At 39.4% G+C, this 23,246-nt stretch overlaps 1 protein-coding gene across 2 annotated transcripts in view; it reads right to left on the reverse strand.

The window, feature by feature from the left end:
* Window positions 1-298: 298 nt before the first annotated feature.
* INF2 (inverted formin 2) overlaps window positions 299-23,246 on the reverse strand; it is an 82,767-nt gene continuing 59,819 nt past the window's right edge. The window contains exons 10-23 of one of the 2 annotated variants that reach the window (XM_034418569.3): window positions 22,030-22,091; window positions 20,895-20,997; window positions 20,458-20,543; window positions 19,457-19,557; window positions 17,437-17,507; window positions 17,174-17,281; window positions 15,978-16,048; window positions 15,237-15,357; window positions 14,656-14,820; window positions 11,852-11,954; window positions 10,153-10,305; window positions 6,306-7,088; window positions 5,513-5,587; window positions 299-2,947 (exon numbers count right to left, since the gene is read on the reverse strand). In XM_034418569.3, the coding sequence (XP_034274460.2) occupies window positions 5,514-5,587; window positions 6,306-7,088; window positions 10,153-10,305; window positions 11,852-11,954; window positions 14,656-14,820; window positions 15,237-15,357; window positions 15,978-16,048; window positions 17,174-17,281; window positions 17,437-17,507; window positions 19,457-19,557; window positions 20,458-20,543; window positions 20,895-20,997; window positions 22,030-22,091 (2,001 nt within the window). In that variant the 3' untranslated portion in view covers window positions 299-2,947; window position 5,513. The remainder of the gene's footprint in view (window positions 2,948-5,512; window positions 5,588-6,305; window positions 7,089-10,152; window positions 10,306-11,851; window positions 11,955-14,655; window positions 14,821-15,236; window positions 15,358-15,977; window positions 16,049-17,173; window positions 17,282-17,436; window positions 17,508-19,456; window positions 19,558-20,457; window positions 20,544-20,894; window positions 20,998-22,029; window positions 22,092-23,246) is intronic. The other variant, XM_034418570.3, reaches the window with a different exon arrangement.

The following is a 23,246-nucleotide window of genomic DNA, read 5'->3' on the forward strand; positions in this document are numbered from 1 at the left end:
GGGTATATTTCAGCATCAAGAAATCTTGCACAAAATATTCTTATGGGAAGCTAAGATCTTAAGAGTGAGATCCTACAATTTAGAACATTTTGGTGAATTTTAATAACACATATATGGGGCAGGAATGTACATTATTTTAAAAGACTTTTGGTCCCTGGATTAATGCAACGAATCTGGCAATGGGGTATATTTAGAAACAGACACTTTCAGGCAAGCTTACAAACTTGAGAGACACAATCTGAACATTTGAGTTGCACATTTCAGCACTTATAACACAATAAAATAATAAAAAACAATGTTGTAAACTTGTTAAATGAAAGCAAGTTTATTGTGCCAAGTGTATGTGACCTAAGCAAATACACACATAAATATAAACACAAAGTTGGAGATGTTATGCCTTAGAACCATCAGGAGGTCCTACATAATCTTATTGTAGATTTTCATTGTAACAAAATGATGACAAATACTTCTTACTATTGTTGACTTGGGTTGGCGGGGAAAAACAATTCCATTAAAAAATGGAAAATTTGATGACTACAACAGCATGCAGAAGTAAGAAGACTCAACTGTAGGAGCCCAGTCTCCTTAATTTATCATTTTGTGACACCTTGGAACTCACTGCTTCTATGTACAGTGATACATGCTCTATTATGTAATTTCATATGACTGGAGGAAGGTAGTATCCAGTGTTCAGAAATTGCTCTCATAATCATCTCCACAAATTGCAGCAGCCTCCCTCAACCTGATGTCCTCTAGATGTACTATACCAGTGGTTCTCAACCTTTTCTTCACCATGGACCCCTTTAAATACCTTTTGCGGCCACAGACCATGGCCACGGATTACCAAGACTTAAGATTTAAATCATAAAATTTCTTCAAGCCTTTGCGAAACCCCTGTGATGACATCGCTGCCCCCCCAGGAGTCGGTGGACCACAGGTTGAGAGCCACTGTAGTATACTATTACAGCGTATTATTATTGTTAGCATATGACATTGTTACAGTAGCCAGGAAACCACAATGCTATTGCAGAGTAGTAGTTTGGCTGGCCAAGGTACCAGCCCTATTATAGGACACGCTTGTGTGCTTCCCAAGGTGCATCACAAGAGGGCGAGCTGGCTTCGCACCAGAGAGAAAGATGAGGGGCTCTTCCTGCAGCATCACCCAAGGCCCCTCTCTCTTCCCATTGCTACCATGCAAATGGGTGCTACAAGCAGAAAGGTTCAGAACCATCAGGAATCTGACTCCTGCACAGAGCACAAGCTCATCTCCCCTCCAAAGTGGTACCTACCTATCTACTTGCATAGAATATGCTTTCAAATTCTTAAGTGGACAAAAGCTGAGGCAAGTGACAGGAGCTCACCCTGCCGCGCAATGCTTGGGCTTGAACTCCCAGAGCTGAGACCATCTCCAAGCATCATTAAGCCACTGGGTCACCATGCTTCCTACTATTAAAGGTGTTGTAGTGCAATATTTCTGGAGCAATTTTTCTCCATCTTAGTAATTTTAAAAACTATGGATGAACTCTCAGAACTCCCCAGCAACATAGTTTAAAGATGCCAAGGCTGGAAGAAACCACTATGAAGGCACCTGGCTTGGTTACATTCTTGAGTTCTGTTCAAATTCTGTGATAAACTAAAACATGGGTAAAGTTAACTTCTTGTTTCAAATACCCATGCTTGCTTTTTTTAAACCTGGCATTTTCTGGATTTCAGGAGTTCATAATTCCCCATTATTCTAGCCCACATAGGCAAAAGCATTCATGGGGAGACCTTGAGAAGACTGTCCCAACAGATTTGGAGAGGAAATCAAAGTTAGCTTTGCAAAGCCCACTATAACACAGCATTAGTTTTATTTCAGCAGGATATATCTCAATCAATATCTTCTTTCCAAATTATAATGGCTAAATTCAGCTTATAAAGTAATTTCTACACTTTCAGTCTCATATAAGTGAATATACAAAAGGGAACAGATATTTACAAATCTGCAATTCTCTCAATAGTATTTATAAACTACGAAAAATTACTTTAGTAATTTTTTTTACGATAAAAGGGAATCACATTCCCAATATTAATGCTAAAATATTTCCATTAATGTTATACATAGGCAACAAGAAAAAGATAATCCCTAGCCCCAAACACATTTACTATCACCATCACAAAAAAATGTAAATTGATTGCATTAATAATAACATTACTTTGGGAAGAAGTTTTCTTGAACAGAAGTGTCGCAGTGCGTGTAGTGAGAAAGAGGATGGGATAAACATGTAGATTAATTCGTGTGTTCATATGGACAGTAATTGCATACCTTTGCCACTAGGTGGCAGTCAACTACACGGATGGTATCAGAATAATTACTAATTTTCTTTAAAACAAATCTCTTTTGTCTAATCCTTGGAGTAACAAGTCTTGTGTAAAAACAGGAATGCGATATGTATCTGATAGTATCACAAAAATTGTTTGCTTCAACCTGGTGTAAAGTATAGCACAATCAAATTGAAGGATGTTGTTAACTCAAACACAGATCTTTGCAAAATCAGGCCTTGTTGGATCGTTATTTCCTAAGCTGACACATTATCTAAACGTGAGATTGGTGCCATAAAACTTTCAATATTTTTTGTGTTAAATTCAAAAGATGACTGTGTTAGCTTCAACTTGTTCCAGCTCTGTCTTAGATCATATCTCCTTTACCTTATGCCGAACAATTTTGTCCATCGGGAGTTGACTCCATGGCCCCAAAGCAGCAGAAAATTATTTTGGGATAAGAATTTTGTATAAGGCACAGGCTAAGGGTGCTTTCAAGTCTGGATATAACATATATTTGAGTATTAATTACTCCCTATCAAGTACCTCCAGACGAAAATTAACTGCACCCTATTACTATGGCTTCTTTCAATAGCTGACGCCACTGAATAGCATGCTTTTTATTTTTTCTGTCTTGCTGCACCACCTGCAAAGGAAAGGAAAAGTCCATTTTTAGTGCCACTTTGAGATTACATCGTTCAAACAGCCATTTTGCATTGTCTATAGATTCCATTCAAACTGCAATTTGCTTAGCTTTAATACTATGCCTGCTTTGTGTCTCTCTAGACCAGTGATGGCTAACCTTTTTGCCATCGCGTGCCAAAAGCTGGGGGAGTGCGGGGTGGTTGCGTGTTTGTGTGCCCACATCCATAATTCTATGCGCCCTGCGCCCCCACGCATGTGGGCGTGACCCCCCCATGCTCCCCCCACTTTTGGCATGTGATGGCCCGGTGGGCCCGGTAGGCCCATTTTTTGCCCTCCCCAGGCTCCAGAGGCTTTCTAGTAGCAAAAACAGCCTTCCCCACCTCCCCAGAGGCCCTCCGGAGGCCAGAAACAGCACATTTGCCAACTTTCGTTGGGCCCAGAAGGCCCAAAAATCAGCTGGCCAGCGTGCACATGCGTGCTAGAGCTGAGCTAGGGGAACGCTCGTGTGCCCACCAATATGGCTCCACGTGCCACCTGTGGCACGCGTGCCATAGGTTCGCCATCACGGCTCTAGACCATTCTCTGGGCTCATCAGCTAAGAATTATAATGGTCCCAAAATGTCCAAACTGAAAATAACAATGAAAAGTGAAGAGATTAAATTTTGAGCTTTGATTCCAAATGAATGTGCTATTGGCAGAGGTAGGAATGAAGAGTTTAAGAGTTTTCCATCTAGCCATTCTGAGCATCTCCTATGGCCTTGGAACAAAGTCCTGCATGTTCAGCAACATATCAGCCTTGCTATTTAGCATTTTATAAGCACTTCCAGACAAATTTTCTTTAGGTTTCTTGATCCTTGTTCACCTAGATAAAATTTGATCGATTAAAGGAGTTGACTGAGGTTGGTTGATCAAGTAAAGGCCTGACTGTGGTTCACCTATTGATGCTCAGACACCAGAGTCACAACACTGAGGAAGGAAATGGACACACTAGAAGTTGCATACTCTATAATCAACCCTTTGACTTGGCTAACTGGGTGCATGCAGAAAACTGATCATAGAAAATTCAGTTGCTAGATCATCCAGGATCTCCACATGTATTTGGCGCTTCCAGTTGGAGATCCTCTATAACAGGGGTGTCAAACTCAATTTCATTGAGGGCTGCATCAGGGTTGTTTGACCTTGGGGGGCTGGGGTGGGCGTGGCCAGGGTGGGCGTGGCCAGCTCGACATCACTTGTGTCAGGGGTGCCTGTAGTGGCCCGAGTTTTCTGCCAATGAAAATGGGCTTCCAAGCTCCATTTTCGACTGTGACAGCTTCCTGCAACCTTAGTCAGCGGAAACGGAGCTAGGAAGGGCATCACGCTGGCAGAGACACCATGGGCTGTGGGCCATCCTTCATTGTTTCCAGTTGGCCCCGCGGGCCAGATCCGGCCTGCAGGCCTTGAGTTTGACACCCCTGCTCTATAAAGTTAAAGAGGTGAAGATGTCCCCTGCAACATTGAATACTGTATAGTTGTAAATGCTTTTATTAGAAGGTATTTTTGTGGAGAGAGAAGTATTGAAAAGGAAAACATCTGAATAGATTGTAGTTGAATGGGGAAAAAGAGGGGCTTTGGTAGAAAATAATGGACAGTTGATGGAATCCTCACTGAAAAATGTTCCACATAATTTTCATTTCTGATAACACACTGTACGAACAAAAATAGATGAATTGGTAAAACAAGCATGTTGATTACATTGTAAAGCATTTGAAAGTCACATGTCATTTGATTGGTTTATGTTATGGCTGCTTGCAATCAGAAGACAAAGAAGAAAGTAATGCAGTTGCAGGAATGGCCAACTTCTTGTCTGAAAACAAATGGAAACTGATTCTGAGGAATAATTAAGAATTTTTTAGGGTACTAAGAACATGATCCAGATCCAATTGCTAGGATGTAACTTGCAAGGCTGACCTTTGCCTTCCATCCAAGGGGAGGGAGATCTGCAAAACCCTGCAGCCATTTCCTAAGGACCACTGGATTTTACAATAGTGCAGAATCATCAATGAATATTCTACAATATCAAAGCCATCTTCAACAGTGTTCAACAAAGACAATGGAACTGAAGGATTGTGTTACGAGTGGAATCTTTTTTCCAAAACCCTTGACCAGCCTTATTCTGATTCTGTAGTGAAGATGACCATACCTGAAATCGCATTTTTATAGAATTTCAGAGAATGGAAAATGAGGATCAGACAAAAGGAAGAACATTTGCTGTTGCCCAACATGTCTAACAACATTGAACAACTTAAACAAGAGACAATGCTTTCCTACAAGTAAATAATGTTTGGCTGACACAAAAGACCCAAAGCCTGGAGTCTTGCTGGATTCCAGAAGTACAGAAATTGAGCTCAGATAGCAAATCACCCAAAATAAAAAGCATTGTATTAAAAAAAGAAATAACATAGTGCATATAATTAGCTACAAGAAGCATAGCTTTATGTAGTGATGATCAACAACTTCATTAGGTGTGTAAGATCCCAACGCAACGGTTAGTCACATACAGCAGCATCCCTGACGGTTTACATACCTCACTGTATCTCACAAACTCTTTTTGTTTTTTTATCTCCAGTATCAACCATCGCTTTTAAATCAGTGTCAACCACTGCTTTCAAATAAAAGAGAAGACAACTAAATGTAGCCACAAGATATTAGCAAATACCACCGTAATAACACAGTCATGGGATAACAATCAGTGTGCAAGGACACAAGGGTCTCTCTCAGGATCAGGGGTCCCCAACCCAGGTCCGTGAACGGGCACCAGTCCGCGGCATGCCAGAAACCGGGCCGTGCAAACAAGCGAAGCCCCATCCACGGAGAAACCTCTCTCCATGGAACTGGTCCCTGGTGCCCAAAAGGTTGGGGGTCGCTGCTCTAGATTAATGGCACTTTAGTCAATTAAGTGTTTGAATCAGCCACATGTGCATGTGAATAAAACAATAGCTTTGAAACAAAAAGCAAATTCATTATTTATCAAATGTATGTATGTGCACCAGGCACTATAGCAGAGAAGGCATTCCTCTTGGGGTCAAAGGAGTAGGGAACATTTTTATCAAAAGATCCATGTCATCTACACTTTTGTAAATATTTGCACTCCACCCCAAACATTCAGTTGACCGTTTAATAAATTAATCAGTCTATTTGTGAAATTGACCTTTCCAAATCTGGATCCTTCCAGATAATTTGGATTATGTCTGCCATCAGTCCTACCTATTGGGCATTGCTAGCTCAAGTTGTAGGTGAAAATATCTGGGAGGATACAGGTTAAGGAGGTCATCTTGATTTGGCCCTAATGTTCAAAGACCGCAATGAAAATGCCTTACTTGAATGGCCTTTGCTGTGCCTCTTTTTCTTCTTGCGTTTTGATGAACTTCTTTGGCCATCTTTTCCAGCTTGGGCTTGTTCTGAAGGTACTGTTGCTGAATATGAAGAATCGGTTACCGGTTCTTCTGAGAAGGATTTATCCTGGGACGTGTCGAACAAGGAGTCTGAGGAACGGTCTTCATTGACTTTAGATGCTTCTGGCAGGGCCAAAGTTTCAAGGGCCATTTCTTGAGAGGGTGTGAGCTGTTTTGTGTTTTCAGATATTTTTTCTCCTGTGTCATCATTTCTATCAATACTGTTTACCTGGTCATTTGAATTTAAATGGTTCCATGAGCCATCAGGTTCAGTTCTCCTAGCTGGGTCCCCTGAGTCAACCTCATCGGCTTTAATATTCAAGCTGGTTGAATGTCCTGAGTTACCACTTGTAAACTCTACAAAAGAAATGGAATGAGACAACACTAAATCATGGTCATTGGCATCGTGAAAGGAACAGGAGTCAGTTTCCTCTTGCAAATTTGTTCCATTCGGGGCTTCTCTATTTTCCTCCAAAACAAAAGAATGTAATGAGGCCTTTTCGGGATCTGTCTGGGCTGGAGAAGAGATGCCATTCCCAACAGCATCAGGCGGCTTCTGTAAATTCAATGAGTCAGTAGCCATCTCAGATTTCTCATTTGTCGTAGCCCCTTCTGAAGGCTTTGCATTTTCTACTTGGTCCTGGAAATTATTTTGCGTCCTTGAATCATCTTCTTGCTTTGGGTCTTTCACATCCTGAACGCTTTGGTCTGAAAATTAAGGATACCAATAAGAATGAAATCCAATACAAATAGTTGTAGTTTAGACTGAGAAAAGGTTGCCACTGAATCATCCCAACTTCCTCATCAAAAACAAAACAAAAGAGCAGGGAGAAAATAGTGATAATGTGGGAATTACTATAATCTCAGTGTGAGGGATTATTTTTATTCTTCTCTTCTGAGCTGTAAGTTTTCCTGTTGTCCCTTTTCTTAGCAGTAAGAAAAATAATGTTGAAATAATGGAAGCTTCCTCCCACCCCATTGCAGTGTGCAGCAGTGAATAGAATTTATAGGAATTGTAGTTGGAGAGGGGAAGGTAACATTTCCCTTTTTAGTCGTCATGGTAACTTCTCTGCCTCTGCAGTAGATGATATTAAAAAGAGCCCCCCACCCCATAAAAAAGGCATGTCAGTCACATATAAGACCTACACATGTAAGCAATTGTGTGTACTTAGAGCCCTAATACAAAAGGTATTAGGGCCCTAATACAAAAGGTGGTGTTTGGGGCCTGCAGTCTAGAAACTAGGAGACAGTGAGTTCTAGTCTGCCCTTAAGCATGAAAGCTGACTTTGGGCTAAGCGCCTGGAGACTGTGAGTTCTAGTTTTGCCTCAGGCATGAAAGCTAGCTGGGTGACTTTGGGCCTGTCACTCTTTCTCAGCCCAACTCACCACATAGGATTGTTGTGGGGAAAAATAGGAGGAGGAAAAAGGAACATTAAGCACCACCTTGACTTAGTTGTAAAAATAATTAAGATGGGATATAAATAAATAAATAGATAGATAGATAGATAGATAGATAGATAGATAGATAGATAGATGGATGTATAAATAAATACATAAATTTAGATGGAGGCTGAGAATGTAGAATATTCTTTCATAAACAGACACCAGCATATTAGTACATATAAAACAATCATTTCAGGAGAAGTATTCAGTTATGTGTTGTTGTTTTTTTAAAAAATGCATTTTTGCCAACACTTTGTGCATATAGATTGCTGTCATTTGAGCTCCCCTGTGTGATCTTGAACCTTAGTACAGTTTAAATTAAAAAAAAAACTTTACTTTTGAAAAGGGCTCAACAGCTGGACTGTAAGCTACCAAACACAAAGTTTAAATCATCACAGGATATAAATATACTGTGTTCGTTTTCTATCTCTGTTTCACAATCCCATTGTGTGTCTCTGGGTGTCTGTGCATGCGTGGTTTTTTTTATCAGCTGTGTGTGGTGGTGGTGGGAGAGGAAAATTTAACAACTTCATGTTGTCATTCCATTAGGAAGGAAGATTTTGAGGAGGCCTATGATATGGCTCTATCCCAGTAGAGAAGTACCTGCCTGACCTCATCTGCGCTTCCAAAGGAGACAACTAGAGAATTCCTTGTCTGATTAGATTGGGAAGCAAAAAACAAAGAATCCTAAAAGATTAAACCACTTCCATCTTGTTACCAAGAAAACGGTGTATATGTGCCTCTCAACTTGTCAGGAATCAAGCTTGATTTGGAGACATTTCTGCTCTTAATAATATGGACCATACTAGACATGACCACATGAGGGCGTTTTCCAACCAAATGTGGTTTTCATTTCTATTTGAAAAGAATCAGGTGCAACCAGTAACAATAATATCTCCAAACAATGTTCTAACATTAAAAAAAATGAAAATGGAAGAACTATGCTAGCTAGAGTTTTACAGTTCTCTGTTCACACTATTCTCTTTTCCCATAAACATTTGAAGGAAAAAATAATTTCTGGCTGCTGAGGTGATATTGCTTCATGCTGTTTCTCTCTGAGAATATTTTTGAAAAGAGCATTGAGACAAATAACAGAAAGAAGACAATGAATTCTATTCATTCTCATTCCAGATTGATTTACTATTTAATAAATTTATATAGCCACCCTTTTCATTGAAAATGTCTCTGGACAGTGCAGAAACCATCAGATCAATACCAAAAAAAAATGTAAAATATAAAAATCCATATTAATAAATATTATAAATATAAAAAATACCATAGAATAGTAAAATGTCATCCTCAACAATGGAGCCATTTGAGCAAGTCTACAATTGCCAGGAAGCACCAGACTTGATGACCCAGGAATGTGTTCGGAATATGGAAATGAGTGGAGCTGCTTTAATTTCGGGGAGAAGAACGTTCCATATAAGGTTGGTGTGACAGTAGAGAACGCATATTTTCTGGGATCCATCAAATGAAGGTTCCTATCCTGCAACATGCCTTCTCTGCCAGATCTAATGGAGCAGGACAATGTAACTGGGAGAGAGGTGGTTCCTCAAATAGCCCACACAATAAAGTCTTAAAGGTTAAAACCATCCCTGTTGTGGTCCGCCAGCAGCCTGCGGAACTGGCAGCGGAGTTGGACAGTGAGGAGGCTGGGAGGAACATGGGCCAGTCCTGGAGTCTGGGGAAGGCCCGGACGAGGGCTCTGCGTCAGAGGCAGAGATGGGACCAGGGCCATCTGGGAGTAATGCGCGGACTCCGGAGCCCCCAGAGTCAGACAGCAGAGAGGCAAAGGAACAGGAGGAGCCTGTTCCTAGTGCATGCATGCGCAGAGCTACCAGAAGGCAAGAGCAGCTAAAGCAAAAGGGACAACTCGGGAGTAAGGCCAGGAGATGATTGGCTCCTCCCATAAGGCTTAAAAGAGAAACAAATGCATTTGGGCCTTTTTGTAAGAAAGCAAAGTTGCTAACTCTGTTTCCAGTCGGCATCTCTTGTTTGTTTCTGAACTTCGTGGGGCTTTGCCAAGTAAGGCCTTTGGCAGGGTGTCAAAGAAGATAAAGGTTGGTGATTACCCCGAAGGACTTGTTTTGCAACTAATTGGGACTCAGCTGGGAATGAACATAATTCTCAGCTGTTACAATAAAATAGGTTTGTTTGGGATTAATTGTTTCTTGTAATGACTCAGTAAGCCTAGGTCACAACAATCCCCTTGAACTGGACCTGGAAGCAAACTGGCCATCAATGGAAACAGTTGGAAACAAGATGGACTATTGTAGGTTAAGCAAGGGGGAAAAACTCATGAGATTTTCTGATTTTCTGTTCTTACCAATCACTTTTCCTCTCTGAGGTGTGGTTTTCATGGGAGTGTCTGTGCCATTTTTGTTCCTGGTTGTTTTTCGTAGCTGGAATCCCTTCCTTATGTCAGCCAGCAAAGCATCAATAACACACACCTCCTCTTGTTTGACAGCTCCTTTCTTAACTAGAGTTGGAATTTGGAGAAAAAAGTGAGTTGGTCAATCAGATTGAGGCTGTGGCTGGACTGGAGGCCCTACATTTCACTGCATTTTATTTTGGGTTGCACATGCAAAACAACTTAACAAACAAATTGTGTTTTGGAACCTGGGAAAAAACCAATCCAAATGTTCATCCTTTGATGAGCACTTATCCTTGCAATTTCTAGCACTGAACCACCAACTAATCACATTTATGCAAATAAATCTCATCCATCCAGGGTGCACTTTGTTTTTGACTAGTGCTTTATTTTCTGGCTGTGTGGAAGAATTACAAAAACAACCCAGATGTTAGCACTATCTCTGTCCATAAAGTGGAAGTCCTGATAACTGGGAGAGAGGGAGCAGAATTACACGTTTAAGTAGCTTTTAATAGCTCTCACTGAAACTTGAGTACAACAGAACAAGCAACTATAGTTCTGATTATTTTGAGAGTAATTACCTGGAAAGCTTAACTTTATTTCCTTACTAATTGTATTATGCTTCAGTGTAGCAAATTATCATATGAAGAGATTATTGTTCCCTTGCATCAAGGCTGTACTCTATTGTATTGATGCCATATAGTATATTCACAGGCGCTAGATAGTATAGACAAGAATAGCATTAAAACAATAAACTGTTTTCAGTTCCTTTGTGTGTATGTCTGTCTCTCTGTGTGTATCTCTTTTCTGTATATGTTTCTGTCTGTGTCCATCCATCCATCCATCCATCTTATACAGACACCTAGTAAAAAGGTAAAGGTTCCCCTCGCACATATGTGCTAGTTGTTCCGGACTCTAGGGGGCGGTGTCCATCTCCGTTTCAAAGCCGAAGAGCCAGCACTGTCTGAAGACGTCTCTGTGGTCATGTGGCCGGCATGACTAAATGCCGAAGGTGCACGGACTGCTTTTACCTTCCCACCAAAGGTGGTCCCTATTTTTCTACTTGCATTTTTTATGTGCTTTCGAACTGCTAGGTTGACAGAAGCTGGACAAGTAACAGGAGCTCACCCCATTACGTGGCATTAGGAATTCGAACCGCTGAACTTTCAATCGACAAGCTCAGCATCTTAGCCACTGAGCCACCGTGTCCCACAGACACATACCTATACATATATATTCTGGTTGTTTTGCTGCCATTATAACTTGCCTGGTATTCAAGCTGATATGCATAGCATTTTTTTCTTCTTTTTTTCCTGCCTCCAAAATAGCTATTATGAAATTGAGAGATTGAACCTCACTTAAAGCTTCAAGATGGCTTTGAATTTAGATCTTCCTAAAACACTCCAGTATTGTAACTACGACAACATACTGGCTGATATGTACCTTTCACTAAACTCACTGGGGCTTACTCTAGGCTAACTGGTATCTGGCCTAAACCATATTGACAGCAGTACTTGAGATGAAATACTTCCTCCCACAGGTACTGCAATTCCATGCAGGTTCATTAGGAAGTAAATTCAGTTGAATTCAATGGGCTTGTTGCCAGATACAGGCTTGTGGAACCTAAGTAAAGAAAAACTTTTACATGACTCACTGGTTTTCCCATCTTCCCCTTTCGGCCTCTTAGCTTCTTCTTCTTCCAACTGTTTCTTCCTTTTCTCAGCTTTGGCTGCTTGTTCCTTTCGGTCCTTGTTTTCCTGTGTATGAGGAACATGGGATGTAAAAGGTACATCTAACTTTTGCCTGATTTTCACCTGTCATGTTACAATGCTCCACATTGGGCCTACTTAATTTTCACTGCAAAGAAATTGCTTATGAAAGTAGTTCTCGACTTATGATTTGGTGAGTAAGCGATGTGGTTATACAGCAAGATGTGATATGACTGTTTTATTTAGTGATGACAATCCCAGCAGTCCCAGCTGCCATCATCAACCGACAATCCTGGATTGTTAAGTGAGTATACACCCATGAGCCTCAGTAAGGTAAAGCACTGTCTCCAATTTCTCCCACGTGTCCATCTCCCCCCATCTCTTGGCCACCCTGCCCCCTGCCTTGTGGGGAAGGAAACAGGCACAAACTGTGCAGCTTTCATGGTCCAGGAAGCCACAGCCATCTCATCCACTCCCAGCCACAGCTGCCCTCCCCATCTTGCACTCCAAGCCTCCTGCCACCCTGTGCTGAGCCACCCCAGCTTTTGACTTTGACTTTTATTAGATTTCTATACCGCCCTTCTCCCGAAGGACTCAGGGCAGTGTACAGTCATATTAAAACACATATAATTTACACAATTTAAAAAACCATTAAAATTGGATAAACAAAAATTTGGCCCGCAAGTTAAAACTAACATACACCCATTTAAAATTCATATTCATGTTAGGCCAGCCCGGCTTGTTGAAATAAAAGGGTCTTCAGAGCGCGGCGAAAGGTGCACAGGTCGGGGATCATACGTACATCTAGGGGCAGCTCATTCCAAAGGGCTGGTGCCCCCACAGAGAAGGCTCTCCCCCTGGGTGTCACCAGTCAACATTGTTTGGCCGACGGCACCCTGAGGAGCCCCTCTCTGTGGGAGCGAGTTGGCCGGTGGGAGGCTGTCAATGGCAGAAGGTGGTCTCGTAAATACCCCAGTCCTAAGCCATGATCTAAGCTGATCTTTGTTATCTTCTTGCTCCTGCTGCTGCTGAGGTGTCCCTAGCCTGGCTACTGGGCCAGTCAGGGCTTGCCTTTGGCTGCAGGAAAAAAAAGAAGTCAAGAGCAGCCCCTGAGCTGAGGTGTGCCAGAAAGACTTTCTGCACTGTACTCCAGAAACTTTTGCAAAAGGGCTTTTTGGTTTTGAGTCAGGGGTTGCTTTTGTTTCCTTTCCCCGCACAGCTGAAACCAAGCCCAACATGGCCCTGATATAGGCCAGGTATATCATGTCAGCAATGGGAGGAAGAAGATGGTGAAGGTCACCTGGTGTAGCAGAGCACAGGGTGGCAGGGGGCCAAATGAATGTAGATGGAAGGAAGATAGGCTGGTGGGGGAGTTGAAGTCCTTGATCATCGGTGTGGGCAAACTGCCAAGCACTGGGCATTTGACCACCTGTCCAAAGAAGTGCTGCAATAACTTTGGGCACAAGTTGTAAGCCCTTCATTCAGCACCATTATAACTGCAAATGGTTGATGAATGAATGGTATAAGAAGAACTACCTCTAGTCCAAAGACGTTATGTCTTCTTTTAGCTTTGCTGCAAGAAATTCCCTTTACTGAGTCACTGGCTTAGGTCAGACTGCTATTTATATGTCCAGGATTGAATTATGTATTAAGGTCTCCCTTCTTGGATGCCCAGGTATAAAGAGTTTCTAATTCATTAAACCACAGTTGCTTCTCATTTCCATAGAAGGAAACTGTGGCTATACTGTGGCTAAGTCTGCCATGCAACAAATCACAATTAGATAACATTAAGACAAATTATATTCTATCTGTCTTTTGGAATCCTGAGATTCAGGGTGTCTAATTAAGGAATCAGAACTAAGAAAAATCAGTGCATAAAACGAAATATAAGTAAGGAGAAAGAAATAGTGCAACATAAAATAATTTATATATTTTTAATAGAGGTGAGACAGTAAAACTCATCAAGAGGGCACAAAAAGGGAACAATGAGATGAGAACCAAATTGTAGCTGAACTACCAAGAAAGACACACCACAGTGCTTAAACCATAGGTCTTCAAACTTGGCAGCTTTAAGACTTGTGGACTTCAACTCCCAAAATTTTCCAGCCAGAGAAATCTTTAAAATCTTGCAGGAAAATGCTTGGAAAAATATAGACTCAGTAAGAAGGAATGTGTATATTTTCATTAGGCAATTAGTTCCCCAAGAATCATTCTGAAACTAAAGTCCTGGTATTATTTTAATGTCAACTTTCCGATGATGCACAGAGATGGAAGTTCAGCTCAGTAAAAATAGAACAGCTTTAGACTCCAGGAATTCCTTCCATTTGTGTTATTTTTATGTCCACCTCTGCACTGTGTGCATGTAGGAAGAAAAGCGGAACATGGGAAGAAAGGGAATGGGGGGGGGGAAAGGGGAGGTGGACCTAAATCTTCTCTTATACTGTGCACAGTAGCGCCAACTCCATTTAATCTTCTGTGGATTTTATGACTTCTTTTCCCTCAAACAAGGAAAATCATGAACGAGTGTTACAAGTGTTACATCTGCAACTTCCTGTGCTATAAAGAACTGTTTTGGAATCAAATCCAAAATGCTGTGCATTTGCAGCCCTCTAGTTTGTTTCTGTGTATGTGTGGTCTAATAGTCTAAAACGATACTATCCATCTAAGGATTTCGCAATACTTTTGCTGTGCATCACAATGAGGTTTCACAACAGTTCTCATCTTATTTTTTAATGTCTCAAATGCAAACCTTTAGTGCTTTGATGTAGAGATCACGGAAGGTTTTCATGGTGTTAAATATCTCCTCCAAAGACAATTTGTTCGGATCTTCACAGAGATAGTTGGCAAGTTCTGTTCTCTTAGTTTCAACGAGTTCAAACTCATCCTCCAGCTTTCTGTTAGCAGTTAAGCTTTCCTGGAAGAGATTAAAATTGAAATTCTAAAAGGATCAGCTAACTTCATAGAGGCCATGGTGGCTCATATGGCTAGGACATTGAAGACCATTGAGAGGTTGATAGCTTGGCACCTCAAAACCCTAGAGTGTGAGCCACGTGACAGAATGAGCTTCTGTCAATTTGTCCCAGTTCCTACCGACCTAGGAGTTCAAAAACATGCACATGCAAGTAGATAAACAGGTATCACTTTGGTGAGAAAAATAGCAAGGACATGAAAGGAGCACCATTGTGCATCCCTTGGGCAATGGTGATGTCTCTGGATAATCCTTTCAACTTGGAAGTGCCTTGCTTCCGACACAAATGTAGTAGTAGCTAACTACATGGAATCAGTGGAAGTATCATCTAAGGAGAGAATGAAGAGTTGTGTTATACCAACCTGAATGGCTGTTCCATATTGGGCCTTCACTTCTTCTGTTGACGATGATAGCTTCCGTTCAAGTTCCAGCAATTTCTTTATATTGGAGCTGGATTCAGAATGAATCACGTCTAGATTGATTCTGAAAAGAAACAAGCCATACATCAGGGGTGAAATCCAGCAGGTTCTGACAGGTTCTGGAGAACCGGTAGCAGAAATTTTGAGCAGTTTGGAGAACCAGCAAATACCACCTCTGGCTGGCCCCAGAGTGGGGTGGGAATGGAAATTTTGCAATATCCTTCCCCCAGGAATGGGGAGGGAGTGGAGATTTTGCAATATCCTTCCCCCAGGAGTGGTGAAGGAATGGAGATTTTGCAGTATCCTTCCCCTGCCACGCCCACCAAGCCACACCAGGCCCACAGAACCAGTAGTAAAAAAATTGGATTTCACCACTGACATACATCTATTGATTCATAGGAACCAAGTGGGAATTCTGTGGATGTGATTGGATTATACAATCCTAAAGAAAACAACTTCAAAGGTTTTAGGCTATTATTATGGAGGCTCAAACAATTACCTTGCTGTGAACAAGTTTTTGATGAGCAATATTATCATGCTTTAAAGTATGATTAATCAAATTATTTACCTATTAAGCATGGCCTGATTTATTTGCTAGGTTACTTTTTTCAACAATAATGTAAGAAAGACATATGTCTACAAAAATAGTTTTTGCCCAATAATAAAATATATAGTGATCCCTACCCAGCTGCCTTTGAAACACATTCAAGATCTTTGGGAAGTTGAAGCAAATCGGTGTGATTTTTTTCCACTTCCTAAACCAAAAAAATAAAAAAGGGGAGAAAATATAAAAATTCCAATTATACACATGTACGATGTATGATAGCTGCAGTTTCTCTGTATGTCAACTCATTATTCAGAGATTATTAGTTAGTACGATAATACTGGCTGCCTATCAGTCTTAGTTAAACAGAGATCTACCAAAGAGATGATCTCTTTGCCTAAGAATCCCCCAACATCCATGGATGACCTGGAGACATATAATTTTCTGCAGTTGGGCGAAACTAAATGGAACTACTCCATTTAATAGAGTCTGCCTTGAATCCTTTGCATTCAGCTTAACTATTAACCATGGATGGATCTGGATCAATGAGTGGGAATTAAAAACAAGTTTCTAAAGGGTTGTTGCAAAAACTTCCAAGCATCTTGTGTGAACAGTAAAATGGGGATCACACTAAAATATACTGCAAGACAACCAATTGGGACTCCCTTCATCCAGATCAAAAGCATTGGGCCAGTTGTATATCAAGGGCAGATTGTTCCAAGAAGAAGAGGCTGACACTACATTTGATGAACTGGACCAAAATACATTTGTTAAACTTTGTGAAAATTCAAGAATCAGTTTAAAAAGCAACCATAAAGATCTACCAGGAAGATAAAAGGGAAAAAGAATCATGTCTAGGCTGGATGGATTCTAAAACAAAGAACTGCCATAATTTAAGCCCTTCTTCTGTATCTAATATTTTGCAAGGACGTCTTACATTCCCTTGGAATAATTTGAGCAGTATAATTAATGCCAGAAAATAAGATTAAAAAGTATAAATAACAATTGGACAAAAAATTGGCATTAATAAGACAGCAAAGCAAATCAATAAAGCTATATGAGCAAGAAACACACTAAAAAAAGTCAAGAAGGAATATTTTATGTAAGCAAAATATTGTGCGTATGTTTTGGCCAACACCTATTAATTAAATACCATCTCCCTCAAATATTTTTGCAATAAAATTATTAGAGAAACAAACAAACAAAACAAAATAAAGGAAGACACCATCTTAAATAGATGGTTTCTGGCTAGTATACATTTCAGCTGCATCAGTTTCTTTCTATTAGTATTTTACTATTATTGTGATATTTATCAATGAAAAACAACAGAAACTACCTCTAATATATGGTGGAGCAGTGTAATGCGAGTCTGGTTTGCTTTAGTTTCTGTTAACTTGAGCAAAGTACCAATTTTAAAGCCATCGGCATCTCCTGTGTGACTTCCCTTTCAGAGAAAAAGAACAACAAAAAGAATGAACAATATTATATTTGCTATTTTCATAATGCTGGTTTGAACAATATTTGCAAAACAGGCAAGAAGAACAACACTGTTTTACTTATTGCTTTTTAAAAAATGTGCATTTTCTCAAGATCACTTACATAGTTCAGGAAATTTCCAACGTTGAGGATCAATTGACAGAAAACGGGCAACCGCTGGCTTGAGAGGAGATCTAAGAGGAAAGAAAACCTGTTAAATAAGTGAACACAGATGGCCTGGTGAAAATATCAATATCAATTTAATAAGTGTTTTCAATTTTTAATTAACAAATAATAAATGTTGGAAGAACATTGAAGAATAATAATGCTGCAGGTCTAGATGGTGCACATGAAGAAATGTTTAAATATAAAAGCTTTTTTCTTATGGAGTGGATGTGTGATTTGTTTACTGTGTGTATATATAAAGACTACATCCATGCCTGATGAGAAAAAGATTGTGGCAACTGTTCTTCTCTGCAAATGTAAATGGAGCAAGAGTAAATGCAAAAACTACATACCTGCCACAATTTAAACCTCTAAATACAAATTATCATTGGCTCCATTTATTGAGAAAGCTATAGTTTATTAGAGATCATGCGTATTACAGTATTGCAAAGCCAGAAACAGTGTGTGGCAAAATGAGTACTAGTTTTGAAGGGGTATGTTTTACATTAATATGGAACTGAAGTGTGTTTGTTGAGGGTCATAACAGAGGTAGTAAGTGACTGAAATAAACATTGTGTGAGAACAAATGTTATAGTAGATTGTGCACCAAGCCAAGGCTTGGACTAGCTGTCATCTGAGACCCCTTCCAACTTGATGATCCTATAGCTGCACCTAAGTGGGGAAAAAAAGAGCAGACAGCAGAATATTTACTAAAGGTGGGAAATGAATGGAGAAATGTTATAATGTGCAAATGCTGAGAGAAAGCTAGTTCATACACTGTGGTCTATTTTCAGGAACGAATGCTTATCAAAATAATGTTTAAAAGGTTGCATATAAAAATACCTCTCTGTTGTAATGTATACTGTAAAAGTTCAATGTCAAAAATTATCTAAATGCAATGAGAATGGATTGTTTAAGAAATGTGTGTGGGGAAACAAGAAGAGATACAGTCAAGAATAAATGAGATGCTGAATAAACATTGACTCATGCAGTATAGAAGTGATTGATCAGTATGAAAGAATAATTGAGGTGGTTTGGTCATAATGATAGAAGGACCGAAGATCAAATCACAACAAGAGCAACAATTTATTAAGTATCTATGCTGCTTGACACTCATTGACTTTGAATAAGTCAACACAACAATAAAGAAATTACAGTAACATCAATCAAAGATGAGAAGTTTGACAGACTAGATGGAATGAAGTGAGGGGATCTTACTATCCCTAGATAAAGGCCTGGGTGAAAAGCCAAGTCTTCACTGCTTTTCTGAACAACAGCAGACTAAGATCCATCTGGATCTTGCAGGAAGGATATGCAAAGCAAGAGTGAACACAATGAGAAGGTGTGGCAACTGGGCCATAATTCAATGAAATTGACAAAAATGTGTGTATGGTGGTGATAGAGTAAAGGATAAAAGGCTATGTAGAGATATAGTGATTGCTGTTGTGGAAATAAGGTTTAGCTGTTTCCTTTTCTGTCTCTTGTTTCATGTCTTATTCCTTCTCTTTCCTTTGCCTGCAGTTATTTACACCAAAGGGGAACGGTATGATGGATGTGAGAATGGAATGTGATAAAAGCACAGACATACCGAGGTTTTGCTCTCCACTTTGCATGCTTTAATTACTTCAAAGGTGAACGCTTGAGCAGGATTTCTGCTGCTAGGCAGATGGGATTAGTACATTGCATACCAAACTGATAATGGCTTCGTTCCATTCTCAAAGACTGACTAACTAATCTGGAGAGTTTGAGAATAGAAATATTCTATACCTGTTGCAGGGGTGGACACGGATCTTCTGAGCAAACACAGATCTATGCATTTACGTAAGCACTGACCAAACTATTTAAATCTTGGTTCTTTGCAAAGGTACTAGACTTTGATTTCTCAGCAAATTGTGATTTTTAGAGTGGAAAGAAACTGGCCATTTTTCAGACAACTCCGAACACCCAAACTGTACTTAGGCCTTAGACAATCACTAACCTTCACAGGCCCTCCTTATTGTTTCTGCTTTGGGCTGCAACATCTCCAGCAGAACAGCAGTCTCTTCGCACATCAGCATACATTCAATCCTCAATTGGTAGCTTGAGTGGGGAAATCATACAAATACCACATTGCACACTGTGCACCCAAACAGAGCTAGAATGAACATTTTCCAAGCCAATCACTATGATGGAGGAAATCTGTTAAATGTATCTTACAAATATAAATGCTTGACTTCCCAATAGACAATACAGGAAAAGTGGGAATATTAAGCCCATTATTAATATATTGATATTGCTTAAACATTAATAGCACAGTGAAGATTGAGTAACAGATCTCAGTTCCCCCCATTTCACCCCCGCCCTCCCCACGTGTCCTTAGATTTTAATCTTTGGTTTTAATTTATTCATGTTTTAATGTAGATATATTTTTATGACTGTTACCTTATGGTAAGATGGGAGGCAAATAAATTTTATAAAGAAATAGTTAATGGTTAGGATTAGGTTGTAAGTACATGCCAGTTGCCAAGCACCCAAATTTTGATCACATAACTGTGGGGATGCTGTGATGGTCATAAGACACAAGTATCGTCGTAACTTTGAACAGTGTTAAACGAATGACTGTAAGTTAAGGATTACCTGTAGGAAGATGTAGCTGGCATAATTTATTTATGTAAAAATATTTTGTATTAATCTTATTCTAAACTGGCAACTGAATACATTCAACCATTATTTTTATTTTATCAAATTACCTTTTAATCCATTCATTTAGATATTAAAGTATACCTCTTTATACTAGTACTTCTGAAAGTGCAGATAACTGCGGTCTGAAAAAAATTCCCCTTCCTCCCATCTATAACTCTTCTGTGACTACTATAACTCTGGAATCATTTAAAAGAAATGATATTTCCTGCTTCAGAAATGTTTGAAATGTGTGTATTTAAATTAAGTAATTAAATGTATGTTTCTTTAACCAACTATTCTCATTAACATTCCTCTTACCTAGGAACTCCAAGGAGTAGAAGATAGAACTGATCTGCATTTGCTAATTTTTCCTTTTCTTCTTTGAAAGCTTTCAAATTTTCTATCTAGCAAGAAAAGAGAAATGTCATATTCCAGTAACATCGCTGTTTCCACATATGCAAAGGCTTGTGGTACTGAGCATTATGATGGGTCAAGATGCTAATAAATCATTAATTTATTGACTACATTTTTATTTGGATGTAATATTAAATTCTGATTAATTTAAATCTGAGGAGACAGCTTCTGAACTTCTTTTCACAGCCACACTGATGAAGAGGCTACAAAATATCCCCCTCTCTTTCTCTCAACACCCACCCACCCACCAATATATATTGATTATTGAATCATGATGTATAGCAAATGCAACACAAAGACAAATTGAAATAATAGCCTTTTTCTGTTGTTGTTTATCTTACTTCATGTTTTTCCGGTAGGAGTTTAAGAAGCTGCTTTAGCACTTCAACATCAAACTTTGTTCTGTCACCTTCCTGAATCATTTTAACCACCTCCTCATTTGTGCTGTGGATAAAAGAGGTTGTGGATTAGATGCAATCACTGTTATGTAATTATGGGGACAGCAAAGGCAGGGTTTTCTTCTCTTCTTCTCATAAGGAGCCCTGGTTAGAATGCAGTATTGCAAACTACAATACTGTAATCCCACAGTAACTGTAATCCCACAGTCTGGAGTTTGATTCTGATGGGATCAAGGTTGACTCAGCCTTCCACCTTTCTGAGGTTGGTAAAATGAGCACCCAGATGTTTGGTGGCAGTATGCTGATATTGTAAATTGCCCAGAGAGTGCTGCAAAGCACTATGGGACATGTATAAGTCTAAGTGCTATTGCTATTGCTATCAAGTTAGAATGTTGTGTCCACCCAATGAAATTGATTAACAAGCATGTTCAAGTCAGATGGAAAAAAGATCTCTTCATTCTATGCCTACAGTTGACATTTGGAATTTATTACAACAAAATTCAGTATTGGTTGCTACCTAAATTAGGCTTAAAAAGGAATGGGTATACTTAAGAAAGATAAATCAATTAGCAATTATTAGTCATGGCAGGTATATTCTGAGTTTGGCTATCAATGAATGCGGATGCTAGGTAGGGTAAATGATGAATGAGGACACAGATCTTTAGATACCCAGATCTAATTTTAGGTTGCATCTATTATGTTATGACAGGTAGCATCTATCCAAAGTGGAACCAATCCCAAGTATGTATGGCAAAAATATTTTAGACTTGAGACAAAGAAACCTCCTGACAGCAGGTCCCAGAGTATAGAAAGAATTTTCTTCTTTGTCTCAATACAAAAAGAAGCTTCATTAAAGCAAGATGGTTACTTGGAGAAGCTTCATGTGTACATGAAGTTAGATTCTAAATGTATGACAAGCTCTGTTGTAATTCTGGTATGTTTCAGTGCAGTTTAAGAGAATAGATATGTAGACCTATAATAATTACATAAAACAAGCACAGGATGGCAGTGTTAATTATTACAAATATTATTTCTAATGATGTTAGCATTATTTTATCAATATAAAAATACCACTTACCACTTAAATTGCTTCAAAAATATGTTCAAATTAAGACTCTTTTTGGAATCTAGAAATGTAATCTGTTTTGGAAAATTGAAACATTTTTGGTCAGTTTTATAAATTCGTTACAAAATATAAATTAAAACCACTTGCCAGTTATTCTCAGCCTTATTTTTATAGAAATTTGTAAAATAAGAATACTTATGGCACTGTAAGTGGACTTTGCCAAATCTATACAATGCTATTATCAATTGCTTAACGCATTGTAAGCCGCCCTGAGTCTCCGGAGAAGGGCGGCATATAAATTAAAGCCAAAAAAAATTGGCTAGTGTGAATAATGCCAATGTTTTCTTTTCATTCCTTTACTGTGGCATTAGTTTAACATTAAGATTAAAGTTCACTGGAGTTGGGTAGCCAATAAATGTAAATATGTAAATAATTAGGACTTCATAGGTGGATAAAAATGTCAAATCCAGCCTAAACATCTGGTTGACTGTGTGGCCAACCATAATAATAATTTTCTGAACTTCAGAGAATCATAGGGCTGGAAAGGATCACTGAGATCTTCTAGTCTGCAAGTATTAATACCACTTTATGATGCCTTGGTAAGGCCACACTTGGAATACTGCATTCAGTTTTGGTCGCCACAATGTAAAAAAGATGTTGAGACTCTAGAAAGAGTGCAGAGAAGAGCAACAAAGATGATTAGGGGACTGGAGGCTAAAACATATGAAGAACGGTTGCAGGAACTGGGTATGTCTACTTTAATGAAGAGAAGGATTAGGGGAGACATGATAGCAGTGTTCCAGTATCTCAGGGGTTGCCATAAAGAAGAGGGAGTCAAACTATTCTCAAAGCACCTGAGGGTAGAACAAGAAGCAATGGGTGGAAACTAATCAAGGAGAGAAGCAACTTAGAACTAAGGAGAAATTTGCTGACAGTTAGAACAATTAATCAGTGGAACAACTTGCCTGCAGAAGTTGTGAATGCTCCAACACTGGAAATTTTTAAGAAGATGTTGGATAACCATTTGTCTGAAGTAGTGTAGGGTTTTCTGCCTGGGCAGGGGGTTGGACTAGAAGACCTCCAAGATCCCTTCCAACTCTGTTATTCTATTCTATTCTAGTCTAACCTCCTGCCTAAGGCAGGAGTCCTTATACCATCCTGGACAAATGGTTGTCCAATCTTTTCTTGAAAACCTCTGGTATCTACAACTACAGGAGGCAAACTGTTCC

The sequence above is a fragment of the Pantherophis guttatus genome, chromosome 1 (assembly GCF_059756535.1).
Source record: "Pantherophis guttatus breed Tessera chromosome 1, ASM5975653v1, whole genome shotgun sequence".
Classification (NCBI taxonomy): domain Eukaryota; kingdom Metazoa; phylum Chordata; class Lepidosauria; order Squamata; family Colubridae; genus Pantherophis; species Pantherophis guttatus.